Source organism: Manduca sexta, chromosome 25 (assembly GCF_014839805.1).
Source record: "Manduca sexta isolate Smith_Timp_Sample1 chromosome 25, JHU_Msex_v1.0, whole genome shotgun sequence".
Taxonomy (NCBI): Eukaryota; Metazoa; Arthropoda; class Insecta; order Lepidoptera; family Sphingidae; genus Manduca; species Manduca sexta.
Genome location: NC_051139.1, coordinates 9,490,801 through 9,507,760, shown reverse-complemented (window position 1 = coordinate 9,507,760; position 16,960 = coordinate 9,490,801). Strand labels below are relative to the sequence as shown.

The 16,960-nt window shown below is 34.9% G+C and overlaps 1 protein-coding gene and 1 long non-coding RNA gene across 3 annotated transcripts in view; both read left to right on the top strand.

The window, feature by feature from the left end:
• Positions 1-1,883: 1,883 nt before the first annotated feature.
• The window catches only part of LOC115455908 (C-Maf-inducing protein), a 42,603-nt gene continuing 27,526 nt past the window's right edge, over positions 1,884-16,960 (top strand). Inside the window, exon 1 of one of the 2 annotated variants that reach the window (XM_030184710.2) lies at positions 1,884-3,003. In XM_030184710.2, the coding sequence (XP_030040570.2) occupies positions 2,329-3,003 (675 nt within the window). In that variant the 5' untranslated portion in view covers positions 1,884-2,328. The remainder of the gene's footprint in view (positions 3,004-16,960) is intronic. The other variant, XM_030184705.2, reaches the window with a different exon arrangement.
• Positions 13,897-15,031, top strand: LOC119190536. Its single transcript, XR_005112976.1, has 2 exons — positions 13,897-14,112; positions 14,445-15,031. It is a non-coding gene; the product is annotated as an uncharacterized LOC119190536 (long non-coding RNA).

The following is a 16,960-nucleotide window of genomic DNA, read 5'->3' as shown; positions in this document are numbered from 1 at the left end:
TTCCGTACAAACCTGTAGGTGAGTAAAAGTTCACTCATCGCGACAATCGAGTCATAGTTATGGTATTTTTATTACAAAATGAAATCAATACCTAACATTACAATATGGAAAGCTGGAGGAGCATAAATTAAAGACATAAGTAGGTCTAAAAATGTAAGGTTTTTGGAGTTTTCCCTTTATGTGTGCTATAAAACCTTGCTTCATATCAAGTTTCAAGATTCTAGGTCGACTGTAAGTACCCTTTTGGTTTTAATTCCCTTGCGAATAGTTGCGAGTTTGAAAATATCCGGCTTAAATTGCTGTTTCTTTTGATTGCGTTGACATAAAAGTTTGATTTTGTTACAGTTTTAAGGTATTATAGACCTGAATATTTGATATGAATTTCAATCCTCTACGCGTTAATGAGGAAGGGTAACTTTAAAATTATTAAAAATATTTTGACCTTTTTCTTTTTTCTCCTTTTCCTTTTCCTTATTTCCTCCTTCTCCTTCCTCTGTACTATAAGACTTTGCTTCGTACCAAATTTCAAGATTTTGCGTTTACGGGGAGTACCTTGTAGGTTTTGATTCCTTTGCGAGTTTCGAAAATTTGCGGCATAAACAGCCGTATCTATTGATTGCGTTGTCTTAGAATTTTAATTATTCACAGCTCCAAGGGACAGTAGACCTGAGTATTTGATATAAATTTCAGCTTAATACTTCCATGTGTTCCTGAGAAAAAGGGTCTTGACAGACGGACGGACGGACAAACAACAAAGTGATCCTATAAGAGTTCCGTTTTTCCTTTTGAGGTACGCAACCCTAAAAACATTTAAATTTTGAATAGGCACTTTATCGAAGAAGGCTATAGGGCATATAATATAACGCTATTACCAATAGGAGCGGAGTATCAATGAAAATATTTAATGTTATTATTTAAGATCCTATTGTAACTGTAATACATTTACCAAAGGGTTTGATAATTTACATCAATTTTATTTCATACTAATTGTCGCTCTACCACTTAAGTATTGTTTATTGCGTTATTCCAATTGTTACTCCTCAGTGAGCAGAACACATGAGTGAAATTTAATACTACCATTGTCACCCGCTGGTAATATTCTATTATAAAACGTAACGTTACGACAAAATTGTATGGATTAGGTAACATGAATTTTAACCAAATGACACACCATTTTACACATCCGCATAATTTATAGATAATATGTTACATACCAACATCATTAAATCTCTTGTGACTATTTTCTTTTTCCTACCATATTTTGAATAAGCTTCATTTTGCCTGTTTGCTGCAAATGCGGATCGCAGAGTGCCTCTTCGACAGGTTAACAAGACGTAGGTAACATAGTATTTAATTGCCAATGAATAGTTTGCGCATGGACCGATTCGAAGAATATGGTAGACTGTACATAAATTAGTAAAGCCACACTATTTATAGCGTAAATTTTCGGGATGTAGGGTTAGAAAACCAACGTGAGGTGACCACTTTTTACTGCGTTTGGTTGGCAAATGGGATTTTTCGAAGCTTCCTTCTCCCACCCCTCCTAACATCAAATAATGCAATTATTTGTTTGCTTGCACATACTACACATATCGAAGTATCTGAATCTTGTTCTTTGTAAAATACATAGGTAAAATTTTATATGATCGTGATACAAAATGATTAAATACAGATTTTAAATGAGAGCCATCCAACGTTACTTTAATCAAATAAGCATGTGCTCATATTACTTAAGCGAGTGAAACTCAGACCTATTAAAATAGATGGCGCTTTTTAATAATATGTGTAGTTCATATAATGGCCGTCAGATTCCGCTGCGTATAACCAGGCCTCTTTTGCGCAAGCCCGGCATACGTCAATACAAACAAAAGTGTACGATATATGTATAGCTTAGAATGATAGCGCCAGCCAGTAGTGCGCTGTTCGGTTTGCGTACATTGCTTGTGTAATTCGAGGCCGCCTGCGAATACGGCTCATAGCAAACCTGTACTATTACAGTGCGTTTTAATAATGACTGTTTTGTACGTATTTATTATACGAAAAATGTTTTGTTTAACTTCAGTGAGCTAACGTTACTAGTAAAGCAGTTTAATTGTGCCTGGCGAAATCAGCGATTTAATATTTAAAAAAGATAAATTGATGTCTTCAGGCGCTAGTAGTGTATCGGTGCCTCAATATTCTAAATCAAAATGTGCGGTTCCTCCTATACGTTTGGTTTAAATCTTTTTATATACGAAAACTTGTGGTGCTCGACGCAAATTTTAAAATAAAATATCTAAACATATAATAAAAAATATTAAATCAGCAGTAGTCATAAATTTTAATTTAATGAATTTTGTCAGCTGTCGATTATTCAGAATGCCTTCATTTAGTCAAGAAATCAATGTGGATTTGAATTCTAATGAAAATGGTGCCTTGAATAATGAAGTTCATAAAGAAAGCACCAACACTGACGTTGAAGGCAGATACGAGCAGAATGAACAAGTTTCCGACAATATGTTGCCGGGACTGAACGCCGATCAAAGGCTTGCATTTGCTTTGCGAGACTTTTTGGGATCATCAGCTGTTACAGTCGTTGATAGCGGATCGTCGCCCTCGACCTTAGGTCAGACGCTACCATATATTGATGAACAACTAGACGTAGAGGACACCACGCAGTCTGAAGATGAAAATCTGCAATGTAGAGATACTGAGGAGGTGTTAAACAATGCTGCATGCCGGTTAAGGCGATGGCGCGCAGCGTCACGGAAACTTCGTAGGCCTAGGATCATAGACAATTTGTGTACCAATGTTGAGAAAGAAGGCAATTCCAGCAAAACTTGCAACGGAGGCCATACTGATTTGGCGGATAGATTGCGTAGTCTAGCGGCAGCCGGCAGCATGTCTGCGTCTTCTGTAGAACTTCTGTCACTGGCGCCACCTCCGCCTGCAGCCACTGCTCCGCCTTCACCAGGATGCCTTTTGTCACCATCACTCGCTGATCAGAGCTCAGCGGAGTATTTTGTAAGTTTACTATGAATTCTAAATATATGTATACCAGTTCTTATGTACCATCTTGTTATAAATCCACAAGCCTTGAAGCGTTCAGACGTAAGTAGAATAACTAGCTGTCTACTTGTGTTTGAAAAAAGCACGCATTGCGTGGTCGGTGCTAATAAACAATAACGTCAGATCTGATTTGTATCTGTGTGCTTATGATTAAAGTTATTTGATAGTAGATGACGTATAGGTACAATGTACACATTTAATAGATATTATTTCGTTTTGACTTTTGAGCGATATTCTACATTACTTTAAGTATACACATATTACTTAAATATTTAATGCATAATACTTGTGATAGTTTCTTATCTACACTAACGGCCTAATATCCTAATATGACAGAGTAGATATGTAAAAAATAATATGAGATACGTATTTATACGCCCTTTCATAGAAGAGCAATACGAGAATCGAACTCTTTATAATTCCTCCAAATATATAGCAGAAATTGATAGAAACCTTATTGCAGGACTTAGAGGAGAATGCATACTCACAAAGGCATTGCATACCTACAATAAAAAAAAAATATTAACACATCGTAGATTATGAACTAACTGTTTTAATTTCCAAACACGAATACGGACCGTAACCCGTTAAAACGATGTGCTTACTTATTGATTATTTCTGACAAATTGACGTAAATGTTACACCGGATTATATTTTTAATAAAAGTTTATAAAGTATTTAAAAAAGTCGAAAATAAGTACCTTTTGCTTGCTAATTTGTTTATTGTAAATATACAATAATACAAATAAACAAATTAATAATCATAAGATAAACCGCCATCTATAATTAGATTCCGCAAAACAATATAAGTAATTGATATTGTTTGATTGCCTAAATACGTGATTTGTCAGAAAAGCGAATCCGTTTGTTTTTAAAGTCCAAAGAATGTGACGTTTCTCGGAAATCTATTTAATAAATAATACCCACAACATTTGAAGAACGCTATCTCGTGTTGGATTTCAAAAATGCACAAAAAAATTAAACAAACAAACCTACGACATTTTAAAACGATCGATCTGCGCGAAAGTTTTATATAGTAGGCATTTTTATCTAATAGACAACCGAATAATGAACACACAAATAAACATGAAAATGTCCCGCGCGAATGATACTTTTGTCTTAGAGACAAATTATGCCGTACGTCATATGAAGCATATTAAGGAAAAAGCAATTTCTTGTGTTATAATGCCCCTTCATATGGCCATGCGTGTTTTAGACGAATTTAAAGATTCCTACCTGGGAATTAAACTTCTTTTAATGCCCGATTCAAATCCCACATATACACTACCTGCTTATATTAATATTTTTATGGAGTAGAAAGTTCAGTCTGCTTTATTTAATTTTTGATTGAATAGTTTAATTCTTAGTTTTGGTTAGGTGTGGTTATTATTTTAAACACAATTTTAATTTAAACATAATGAAAATATGTTTGTTACGTATCATGTGCCCAGGCTCCCCAGTTATCCCTATTTATAATAATAATAATATAAATATATGCAACAGTTCAATTTACGCGGTTTTTCTAAGCCACAACTTGTGCAACACACAAACTATATGTACTTATATTTAATCTAACTAGACAAATAGCTATTTCAAGATATATATCTTCCTCTATTATCGCCTCTTTGTCGAGCTACGTACCCAGGATTCGTTCGGTGAGGACATTACGAAAACAATTAAATTTTTTGAATTTTGTGCTAAATTGGGAGCTGTTCTAAAACAATGAAATTATTGAGACAATTCTTTATTTTGGTTATGAGTGTGTTAAGAAACTTTCTTTTAGTTAATTTGGGCTCTGAAAGGGCATCAAAGTGCAAGGAAACAGCGATTAAAAGTCGTCATTATAGTGGTGAGTGACTTGGGATTGAGTAGTTAAGCAAAGATGTTAAGTATCAAATAGTTAAATGCTGCCGATGAGAAATTCTTTCGGTGTGTACCTAGTGTGTACCAGGTATTAGAGCATTAGTTTCAAAACGTCAATTAAACCACTGCATGGATTTAGATACCATTTTATGTAAGAAAAATACTAAATAAACGAATACATACGAGATGGATTGTCATGGTAAACAACAAACATCTTTACAATTGTTTATCATCAGTAGAACGTTAGAATTGACGTAGACTATCAAACTGCTAAACAATAAATTTCCGTGAAATATATACTTAATATGAATATTATTATATTATACAAGATATTAGCAAATTGATAGACAATATTCTTGAATTGTTATGTCATTATTGATATAATTTGCGTCAATTTGTTTCACGATAAATACAAACTATTGGTAGCATTACAATTGAACAAACGGTGGTCGAAAACATTTAATACAGTAAAATCGATGTAAACAACACGCGAAAGTCAAAAGGTAAATAACCCCGAAAAGTACTTGAATAACTCTTAAATATGTTCCACATTGATGAACTATTTATAGCTGCAATCCCATCCTTGGAGTCTGTGTCATTTAGGTGTGTTAATCTCACTAGATTTTTGATTGACATGAGGTGAAAAGAAAATTACAGAGGCTGTTATTCTTTTTATTCTTGCAATAAAACGCGTTATTACTATACGCACCCGGGTGATCAGGGGAACGGTCGTGTGGGTTTCTCCGGTCTTACGGCCCACTGCCGACGCTTAGGTGTATAGCATCATTGAGCGAGCATAAGGCTAAATTCCTAACACTATGTACACCGTATCCCCAACCAAAATACGCGGTGGCCTTCTTCAGCGCATACGAGACGGCCCCAGGGTATCCTGTTGCCCAGGACTTTCCCTGCGGGATGCGGCCTATTTTAACTTAGGAACTAAAGATGCCCCAAAACTCTAAAGAACGGCCTTAAAGTTAACGATAGGGAAAGACCAACCACCCACCTGCATTGTACATCTCGGGGTCGCTTCAGTAAGTGAGCGAACTGCGGGCCACTGCTCACCCAGTGCCGCCCTCGAAGCCCCATTTAGATTTTGCCCCTCCTCTTACTTCAGACAGGGGATACCTACCGTGGCTGAATTTTAAACATGGCACGGATCCACAGGGCACGAGGCGTTGTCATTTGTTGATACCTGTGACCTGTAACTATTAATTATCCCTAGAAAATAGAAACATTCCCACGAATTTGGTTTTAACACTACCATTTCATTACTATTCGCAGTTATATCAAGCGATGCCAATTCAAAAGCACATAAAACTTTCCGTTCAATCGATACTCTCACGTGCAGGAATTCCTGGGTAACAGCTAGTTTATTAAAAAATGTTTTAAGCCTATCTAACCTAATAACTAGGTTTTTTATCAATGGTTTTAAATTTTCACCTTTGAAACTAACACTTCTGTCTTAAATACTTATAAAGGATAATGAAAAGATAAAATGATGCTCCGTTAACATACAGACCAAAAGATTAATTTTAAATGTGGCGCACATTTTAGCGAAAATAATAAGACATTGAGCCACCCGTTAGAAGGTTGCTTTTGAGTAACCTTGTGTGCGAATCTCTTAGATAAGTAAATGTACTCGAATGAAATGCTTTTTGAAGTTTGTATGCGACTATAACGCGAACATTGTAAAATTCTCCGTCTTTCACCGATAAAATCGTTCGCAGTTGAACAGTCAGAATATTTATTGAATAAATCAAGTTCCTGACGTCATGGTGTGCGTTCGTTGCTGCCGCTTAAATATTTATGTATACATATTTACATTCATCCAATATACTATCTATATAACTTTGCTTTGGGGTTATTAAAACTATGTTTTTGTGTACCTTTTTTCCAATCTGACTATGTATCGCAAAGTATCATTGACCTTTTATTAGTTGAAATGTGTAGACGATGTTATACTTCATTGGTTGGAAATCAAATTGTCAATAATATGACATTTAAGTAATATTCATAAATAGGTCATGAGTTCATGACTTATAATATGCTGGTAACTGAATTTTTAATTAATATTAACCCACATCTATTAATAACTATTAATAGTCATGAGTACATCAATATTAACGAAATATTTTATATAAGTAAGTATTCATATACGATACGAACTACTTTGTCTAAAATAAACTATGCTCGTCCGAGTTAGAAATATAAATCGTCAGCCAAATATAACACGGACCGATAGTAATTCATGCTATAATTATATTATTATTGTATGCTTTGCCGTTAGAGATCCATCAATAAATTTCTTGAGCCAAGGTATATACCTCCGTAGGTATGTCGTATATGCCTACATAAGAACTTATGTACATAGTAAGTAGTTCTTACGACAAAGTGACCGTTGAAGGTGATACAGAATAAAATAGTGACACAATTAACTAATGTACCTATCAGGTGGTGTGATCATACAAATTAATTTCTTTTTATCTGCATTATACATCTCAGATAACATAAAATTGAATACACATGTAAATTATCAATGTGAATAAAAAAAGCTACAAAAACACATACATATATCCGCCAAAGATATAGGAAAGTTCCCATTGCAAATTTTTTAAACATTTTTGTGCTTAAAGCATGCTTTTGCGTCAATTAATAACTTACCATTAGGTGTCAGTATATTCTTAACTGCCATGATTTTCCAGAAAATTAGGGTTCGCAGACCAACAAAACTTTCGACATAGGTAATGCGCAAAGAATCACAAAATGGCGTGCTTGATGTTTTATGTAATAGTGCTGAATGTTGACTTGGATAGATTGGTTCTTTAGTTACGCTACGAATCGTTCGATGTCACAAAATACCTTGTAGATATGAAGTAGAAGAATTACTTCCAAATCTCTAAAATATATACGAAATGTAACTTAAAATATGACAAGCTTAGATTCCTTATTCCAGTCACTAGCTCGCCAACTTTCGTTTTTAAAGCCTTATTATCTACTTCGGCCAGTACCAATTTCCTTGTTCAAGTTTCTCTTACCATTATACTGGTATTATTGAGACATAATCTTAAATCTAATAAATTTTTAGCGAATGATACCTCCTAATTTTTATTACGTTTATTTTTACGTCTTTATTTATTTGTCCTTATTTTGTTGCAGTGTTAATCATTTCAATGACAATATACATTACTTATACAAAACATTTCTATTTTAACTTGACATAGGTTTGTTAGCCTGACAAGGGTCGGACAAACTCAAGGGACTTTTGGGTGAGCGCTTTAGGCGCTCGCAACCCTTAAAACACTATTACATTTAAACTCTTCTAGAACTCTAGCCCCATTTTTTTGTGCAGCAGCTGTCTCAAATAATGATGTTAGGTTACAAATGCAATGTCATTCCCAAAACTAAACCAACTAAATCGACATAGTATTTATGACAAGTTATTAGCCATAATATTGAAGAGGTCAAAGAACAAAAAATACTCGGATAATAGGACACAAAATCAAGACACATTACACTTTTTTCTGGATGTAGGGTAGTAAAGGAACACATTTTACCATCTAGCCCGATAGTGTTTCACGCGGTCACATCATGAAGTCCACGCGGGAGCATGTGGCATGTTATTCCGATCGGTTCAACTCGTTCATATTAATCTTGACCATTCGTTTCACTTCAATACACTGCATACCTATATCCACCACCAAGAGGTACGAATGCCTACATAATGTGTGAGAAATAATATTATGTCGTGATATTTTAAATATCTTTTTATTTTTTCCAAGAATCGGGTACTTAAACAATTATTCATTACCTAAAGTCTTATTCACGGATTTACTATGCAAACAGTCGACACCAACATACCTTGGATCGTAAATGACTGGTGGCTAACATTCAGTTGTGACGCATTTGGAATTTTGACGTCTCAGATTATTGCTTTCCGGTATTTGACCTTCCATTGAGGGAGAAAAAACACAGTTTTACAGTTTCATCAAAGCGTCATTTATTTGTAAGCAAATAGCAACGTGGAAGTCAGACCTTTTTAACTATTGAAGTGACAGGTATTAAAAATAGTGTTATCTTTATACAAAAGATTAGTCAAAAACACGGTCATACACTAGTCTAGATTGAGTGCTCCAGATCATGATACTATTCCACTTTCTTTTGTATTTGTCTATTTCTATAAACAAAGAAATTGGGTAGGTAGGTACTAGTTTATTAAAAACAGAATAATTTACTGAATATTTAAAATAATATTTTTCAAAACCATACATGGAAGTACCTATTACGCTAATAATGAAGTTAGAGTTCAATCAATATCGTAATACATATACTATATTTAGAAACAATGGGTCATTAGCTTCGTAATGACGTAATCAAAGATTTACTGCGTTTGAATTAATACACAATTTAAGTGCAGTCAAAGAATGCAGTGTAGTTTGGCTCAAAGTCGGTGGCTACTGGCTAGATACGTCAGATGCGCTATTCAGGTCGACCTCTTGAAGCGATGGAGCGGGCGACGGCAGAGGTACCTCGGAGTGTGCCCTCATGACCCAAATTTTCGCAATGACGTCATCGAACATCGACCAGTATGTGGGTCGTGCCATGCGGCGTATAGTTCTCCATCTACTCTGCATCGTGTTATTGCAACAGTTAAGAATAAAGAACTAAAATGGAACCAGAAATAGCTAGTCTAAAATTTTCTTTTAATTCATGATCCGATTTTGCTAAAAGTTCGTTTCAAATACATGGCATTGTGGGGAGTTTTACACCTTGATCGCTATACAGGCGAAAGTAAATATTATCCTACAACCAGAACTTATTATCCAATGGGTTGCATAAGTAAACTTGAATGAATTAGTTTAACCGTATACCTATTAAATACCTATTGATAATCATGGGGTAAGTCGTTCGTAAACTTAAAACATTCACATAAAGTTTACATAGTTCAACACTAGGAATATTAAAAATACTAGATTTTGTCCGCGGTTTGGACTGTGTGAAAATTTCGACTTACACAATCAAATTAAATCAATAATAAAATATTGATTTTTTACACCAGGCATTGACTATATTATAACTATATGTAGTACTTATGTAATGGACAATAATATATTGCTTGGATAGTTAAACGTGAAATATATACGTACCTATATGGTATGGACTATGGAATAGCTATTAGATAATTAATGTCTAAGAAGTCAAGTTACAAATCGCGTCCTTTTAAAAAGCACATAGGTACTTAATATTGAATATAGAATTACCTTTTACATGCGGATTGTATAAACATCATATCAAAGAATCGACATGTTTTCTACTTATAGTACCTTTCCAGAACGAGCATTCGAATAATAGAGACCTATCAGAATACTTACAATCGGGTCGTATCTAGTTGAATATCTTCCAGCTAATGATTCAGACTAACACATCATTCTTTCAAATGTTCATGTAAACCAACGTCCAACCTTTAGAATCAGGTCCGTCGATTGACCACAGGCGTCACGCACGTGTGACTCGAGACTCGTGAGACATAATCACTAAATTTTCTTAGACGAGTGTACAGTCACGTACATTAACGCAAATGGTTAAACCACAACGTGAAGCCTGAAGGTATTGACGTAAAATGTAAATCATAAATGCGGAAAACATCGTGCTTTTTCCCTTGGCAAGGATAAAAAGGCGGTCTCGTGCAGCCAATTACTATAATTATAATTAAACCTATTAGCAAACATTATACGTAGGTACATATTAAAGTTGTGGGTTGTTAAAATTTAACTCGTACTGATTGAAACTGTAAGTTATTTCGTGTTACAAGTTACAACACAATGTGGGTATCGTGAGCTTATAACATAGGTAAGAACTACAATAAAATAGTTGAAAGTAAATGAATAGACTATTTTAAAAATTTAAACCTGTTTCCATTATTAAAACTATTTAATATTAGTAATCTGTATAAATTTTAGATTCTAAACTAAAAAAAAAACTTGAATAGAAGGCCGCAGCTGACGTCATACTGATACACTTAATAAGTATCTGTTTTATTAGGTGGGTTAATACGTGCAATACCTACGCGATTAGGTACACAGTATAATATAAACATTTTTCTCATAGTAGAAATTTGAATAGTAAAAAAATTATTCAAACCGATTACATTCAGTACGCTTTAATTTTAACTTTATGATTTTTTATAATAAAGTAGAAGAGTTGCCATACAAAAGTCGTGATTTAGACAAAAGTAACAGTAAAAGTGAATATTACTGCGAGTGAAGTAGCTGGCAAATAACTGTGACATAATACAACGTTCAAAACATTACGTCTTCAATCATTTGTTATTGTTTAAACAACGAGGCGTTGCGTCATTATTATGCAATTTGGTCATAAAACAAACTAATTGCCTCAATAAGCGTGACAAGGATAGCGAATCAAATGTCATAAACGACTACTTGGAACAATTAAAAGTAGATAAATTATAGCGTGACCACAAATATAAAAAACCTCGCCATGTTATGGTAAAATATAGAATTATTTTTTTTTCTGTTAACGATAAGTTTAAAAAAACGAAAAGGCAAAAGCGGTACACCCTAAGCAGGATTTTTAATTCCAGGTCAGGTTATATTAATACATAAATTCTCAAATATAAAAAAGCGTAAAATCGTAACATATTAAGTAAATGTAATAACAAGTATCGTCATAACAATTGCAATCGTTTTGGCAGCAATAGCAATATCAGAATTCAATATAGCCCTGTCTCACGTAGAAATTGACCGTTATTTACGTAAACACCATTGCATTTATAATAAAGTGATTATGTAGGTTAATCTATTGAAAACATGGCATGTATTACCAAAACTAAATACGTAAATCTATACTTCTATACTATTATATAAAGCTGAAGAGTTTGTTTGTTTGTTTGTTTGAACGCGCTAATCTCAGGAACTACCGGTCCAAACTGAAAAATTCTTTTTGCGTTGGATAGCCCTATGTTCGTGGAGTGCTATAGGCTATATATCATCACGCTATACCCAATAGGAGCGGAGCAGTAATGCCTAATCTCAGGAACTACCGGTCCGAACTGAAAAATTATTTTTGCGTTGGATAGCCCTTTGTTCGTGGAGTGCTATAGGCTATATATCATCACGCTATACCCAATAGGAGCAGAGCAGTAATGCCTAATCTCAGGAACTACCGGTCCGAACTGAAAAAATATTTTTGCGTTGGATAGCCCTTTGTTCGTGGAGTGCTATAGGCTATATATCATCACGCTATACCCAATAGGAGCGGAGCAGTAATGGCTAATCTCAGGAACTACCGGTCCAAACTGAAAAATTCTTTTTGCGTTGGATAGCCTTTTGTTCCTGGAGTGCTATAAGCTATATATCATCACGCTATACCCAATAGGAGCAGAGCAGTAATGGCTTATCTCAGGAACTACCGGTTCGAACTAAAAAAAATCATTTTGTATTGGATAGCCCTTTGTTCGTGAAGTGCTATAGGCTATATATCATCACGCTATGACCAATAGGAGCAGAGCAGTAATGGCTAATCTCAGAAACTAGGAGTTTGAACTGAATAATTCTTTTTGTGTTGGATAGCCCTTTGTTCCTGGAATGCTATAAGCTATATATATCATCACGCTATGCCCAATAGGAGCGGAGCAGTAATCGCTAATCTCAGGAACTACCGGTTCGAACTGAAAAAATATTTTTGTGTTGGATAGCCCTTTGTTCCTGGAGTGCTATAGGTTATATATCGTCACGCTATGACCAATAGGAGCGGAGCAGTAATGAAACATGATGCAAAAACGGGGACAATTTATTAGTTTTGAGAGCTTCTGTTGCGTCGCTGCGTAAACGGTTAAAGTTATGCAACAATAATGTATGACGGGATTGTTCCTCTTAAAAAGTTCTACAAAAATATATCATAAAACAAAAGTCCCCCGCTGCATCGGTCTACCCGAACGTGTTAAAGTCAAAAACTACCCAACGTATTAGGATAAAATTTGGTATGGAGACAGTTTGAGACCCTGGGAAGAACATAGGCTCCCGGGAAAATATATAGCGTGACTTTTATAACGGAAAACTTTAGCCCGAAAAACTTTATAACGCGGGCGGAGCCGCGGGCAAAAGCTAGTATTTAATAAATCATTACGTCGCAATCGATGTTCTATATACGAGATCACCGCACAGATTGCGGCGCCGCGGTAAACGTGCGGTAGAATAAAAACTATGTATGAGTATATGAAAATCCCAGAGACTTATATTAATTAAACCACGCATAATATGTTATAAAGGATAATATAACCAATAAACCGCACGTAAGCAAGCTGCACGCAGCTCCATGACTGCTACTTGCCGCGCCACCACGTGAAGATACAACGAACACGGCCGTGTTACCAGTTAACAATGTGGGTAGGTTACACTACAACGGCTTTCTGTTTTATGTATCTAGATAAAATTAAGTATATAACTATGAAACAAAAAAAACTTGAGGAGGTTCATAATTAAATTAGTTTAGACTGTTTTAAAAAAAAACATCTCTGTTATTTTTATTAGATTTCTTTTAGTAGGTATAGCTGCGTTTATGATTTTGTAATAAAATAATTTTGGGCATGGGTCATTCCGCCATTTCGTGCAAATTACATTTCCAGCCAAATTAACCCATGAAGAAATACCTGCATTTAACAGAATTATATTCGAATGGGCAACAAATCAAGTACTTAAAAAGGAGTATCATTCAAAAGTTAGAATTTTTAGTTTATTTTCAAATTATTATAGTTTAACTCCCAAAAATCTCATTACACTCTGTGTCCAATCAGTGACAAAGTTGCATTTTACATGTTTATTAATTTTTTGTTGACTAGCTAACTTCCAATTCTTCGATAATCTATTTGTTTAATTCCTTACTAATTCATTAGTAATATTTGTAAAATTATAAACATATTATAAATTATTAAAAAAGGACTTTTAAATTTTGTCACGTAAAAAAAATCATCACCTTCCAGAGTCAAAATCGTTCCATTCTAATGCGCGTTTATAAATCCCTACCCGTGAGTCATGACGCAAACTGTTCGTACTGGTCAGTTAGCCTCGTCAGCAAAGCCAAGTGCACGTGTCTCCCTCGCTTTTGAAATTATATACATTCTTCGTGCCTTCAAGAGCCTTTCGTCCAAATATTATTTCATCACATTCCGTCGAATTTGAAAAGGTATGTTGCATTTACAGTTATTATAATTTTTATGAGTTAAGCCTACTTCATAGATTATAATCCCATATAATTCTGAATCAGTTACTAAGTATAAGTAAAAAGTTATGTAGGTAATTCTTTACAATTCTCATTTATCTCCTTTGCATTTCCATCCGTCCCATCCATTTTTTTCGTGGATGGTAATGAACGATGTTAGAAGTGAATGATTTTTTTTTAATTATTTACTTTTAATAGATACATTGCATTTTTTAGGCTTTGTAATAAAAATAAAATATACATTAGTAAGGCATCTACCTATGAAAATTAACAAGAAAGATTTATATTTTTTACAGTTCAGCGCAAAATGACGAAGATGGACCGACTTCACGAATCTAAAAAATACACACCAATTAAAAGGATCCCTGAACTATATGCCATCCAAAAATAAAAAGAAAGAACAAGATATTTGGCCAGAAAAGCTAATAATAAGATTTGCAGTATTAAGGAAATGACTCCCAGAGCACAAAAGTCAGAGAAAATACAGAAAATTATTTAATAAGGAAATTAGAAAAGAAAAGTATTGAGATGGTACTGGTAGAAAACTCCGCTTCTAGTATGGCTGATTCTATTATACGGAGAGCAGACCCGTTAAAAATAATAGAAGTAACTAAGCAATTAACTAACTCCAAGCAGTCGTAAAGTTCCCCAACAGTCGTGAGCCACAAATGTAATAAGACGAATGCGTTACAACCATCTTAAGATCGATAAGTAACCCTTATCAGCAGTGTTGATCGCCAGCTCTCACGATGGGTAGAACAATATTTGAACTTATTTTCTCGATCCGTGGATATTCAACTAGAAGCAATAGACTCCATACCGATATTGGCTACCTTAAACGAACTCGATGAACCACCTACACACGAATACAAGAATTTCAAAATGCTATTAAACTGCTCAAAAGAGCCCTGGAAACGATGGAATTCCTGCAGAACTCCTAAAAGTGCAGTGCACTCAACCTATCATTTACAAGTTGAGAGTAAAGTATCGGAAGAAAGTATACGTGCCACACTGTAACAATTACCACGGTATATCCTTGTTAAGCATCGTTGGTAAACTTTTTGCTCGTATAATATTAGTAAAGATGTGCCCAAATATCCACTATTGATATAATCTTCACAATCAGTTTCGTTGATCTCAATAAAGCCTTCGACACCGTGAGCAGAGAAGGCCTGTATGCTGTAGAGAAAGTAGGACGCCTGCCTAAGATTCTGTACTTGATCAAAAATTTACACCAAGACATGAAAGGTTCGGTCGTTTTTAACAGTCAGCTTTCATCACCATTCGATATGCGCAGGAGTGTATGACATAGTTGCGTTCTGGCACCTACACTGTTTGGCATTTTCTTCTCGCTTCTGATTAAAGTTGCTTTTGAGGATGCCAAACAGGGAATACATTTGCACACAAGACATGATGGCAAATTATACAATGTTTCTCTGTTCTTATCCAAGTGTCATCGCGAGGATTTGTTAGCAGACTGCCTCTTGTTTGCAGATGATGCAGCTCTTGTCGCTACCTCACAAGAAGAGCTCCAGAACATCATGGACAAGTTTGCTAAGGCATGTGTACTGCTTTCAATGTCTATCAACGCAAAGAAGATCGTTGTAATGAAGCAAGGATGCACAATCACACCAATTATCCTGTTGAGTGGTACACCTTTGGAAAACTTTGGAAGTTTCTGCTACCTTGAATCGACGACTTGCATATTAAGCATACTCTTGTATGGAGTTGAAACCTAGATATCGTAAGTCAAACAGGAGCGAAAATTTAATACGTTTCACATGCGCTATCTTCGGCGCATCTTAGGCATAACATGGAGGGACAAGATCACCAATGAGGCGATACTGAAGTCTGCACAGCTGCCTAGAATAGCTGCACTTTTGAAAAAAAGACGGCTGCGTTGGCTAGGGCACTATGATCACCTTTGATATTAACTGGAAGAGCGGGGAAAGTTTAGCTGAAGATCGCGCCGTCTGGCTAAAAGCTATAACTGCTGGCGTAACCGAACACAATAATTCCTGATTTAAAGACCTATCCGAGAAACACGCAAAATGACACGAAAGCGTTAGCAACCCCTTATCATCCTGGGCAAACTCTGATAGTAACATCTGTACGTCATGTGGCCGGATTTGCCCTTCACGTGTTGAATCTTTATAGCCATCAAAGAAAATGTATCAAAACCTCCAATTGTTGACGCTGTTTAAATCATCTTAATAGATGTAACAGGCCAATAATGATTAATCATAATAATTGTTTAAAACTTCTATCCAAAGATTTTTTTTTTTAATTATTTTTATAGTTGATTTATACGGATATTTTGGTGCTGATTTTACTTTCTAACGATTTTGACAATATTGTAAAAGATAATTGCTGTGAGAACTATAATTAATATTGTAAACGTTGAATCTCAATAAATAAAATACTGATTATTACAAAAAAAATACATTTGATTTTTTTTTTAATTAATTTGTATCTGTTTTACATTACCATCTTCCCTATTTTATTACCTTCCTAGGCTACTTCATTACATTCTTTTTAAAGTTTATTACCATCCACTGCAGATTTTTCCAGCGGCGATATCTCCAAATCTAAACACGATAGAAAAGTGCCTTCCTTTGTATATCATTACAGAGGCAGTCTACATTTGATTTTTTGAATAAAATTCTTGATATTTGACATTTTTTTAAAATGCCGCGGATCGATGAAATTTGCACGAAATCACGGAACAACCCGCATACAAAGTGTAAAAAAACCGTAATTTTTCTAGGGAGTGTTTTATAAACAATATCGGGACTCTGAAGATCCATGACGT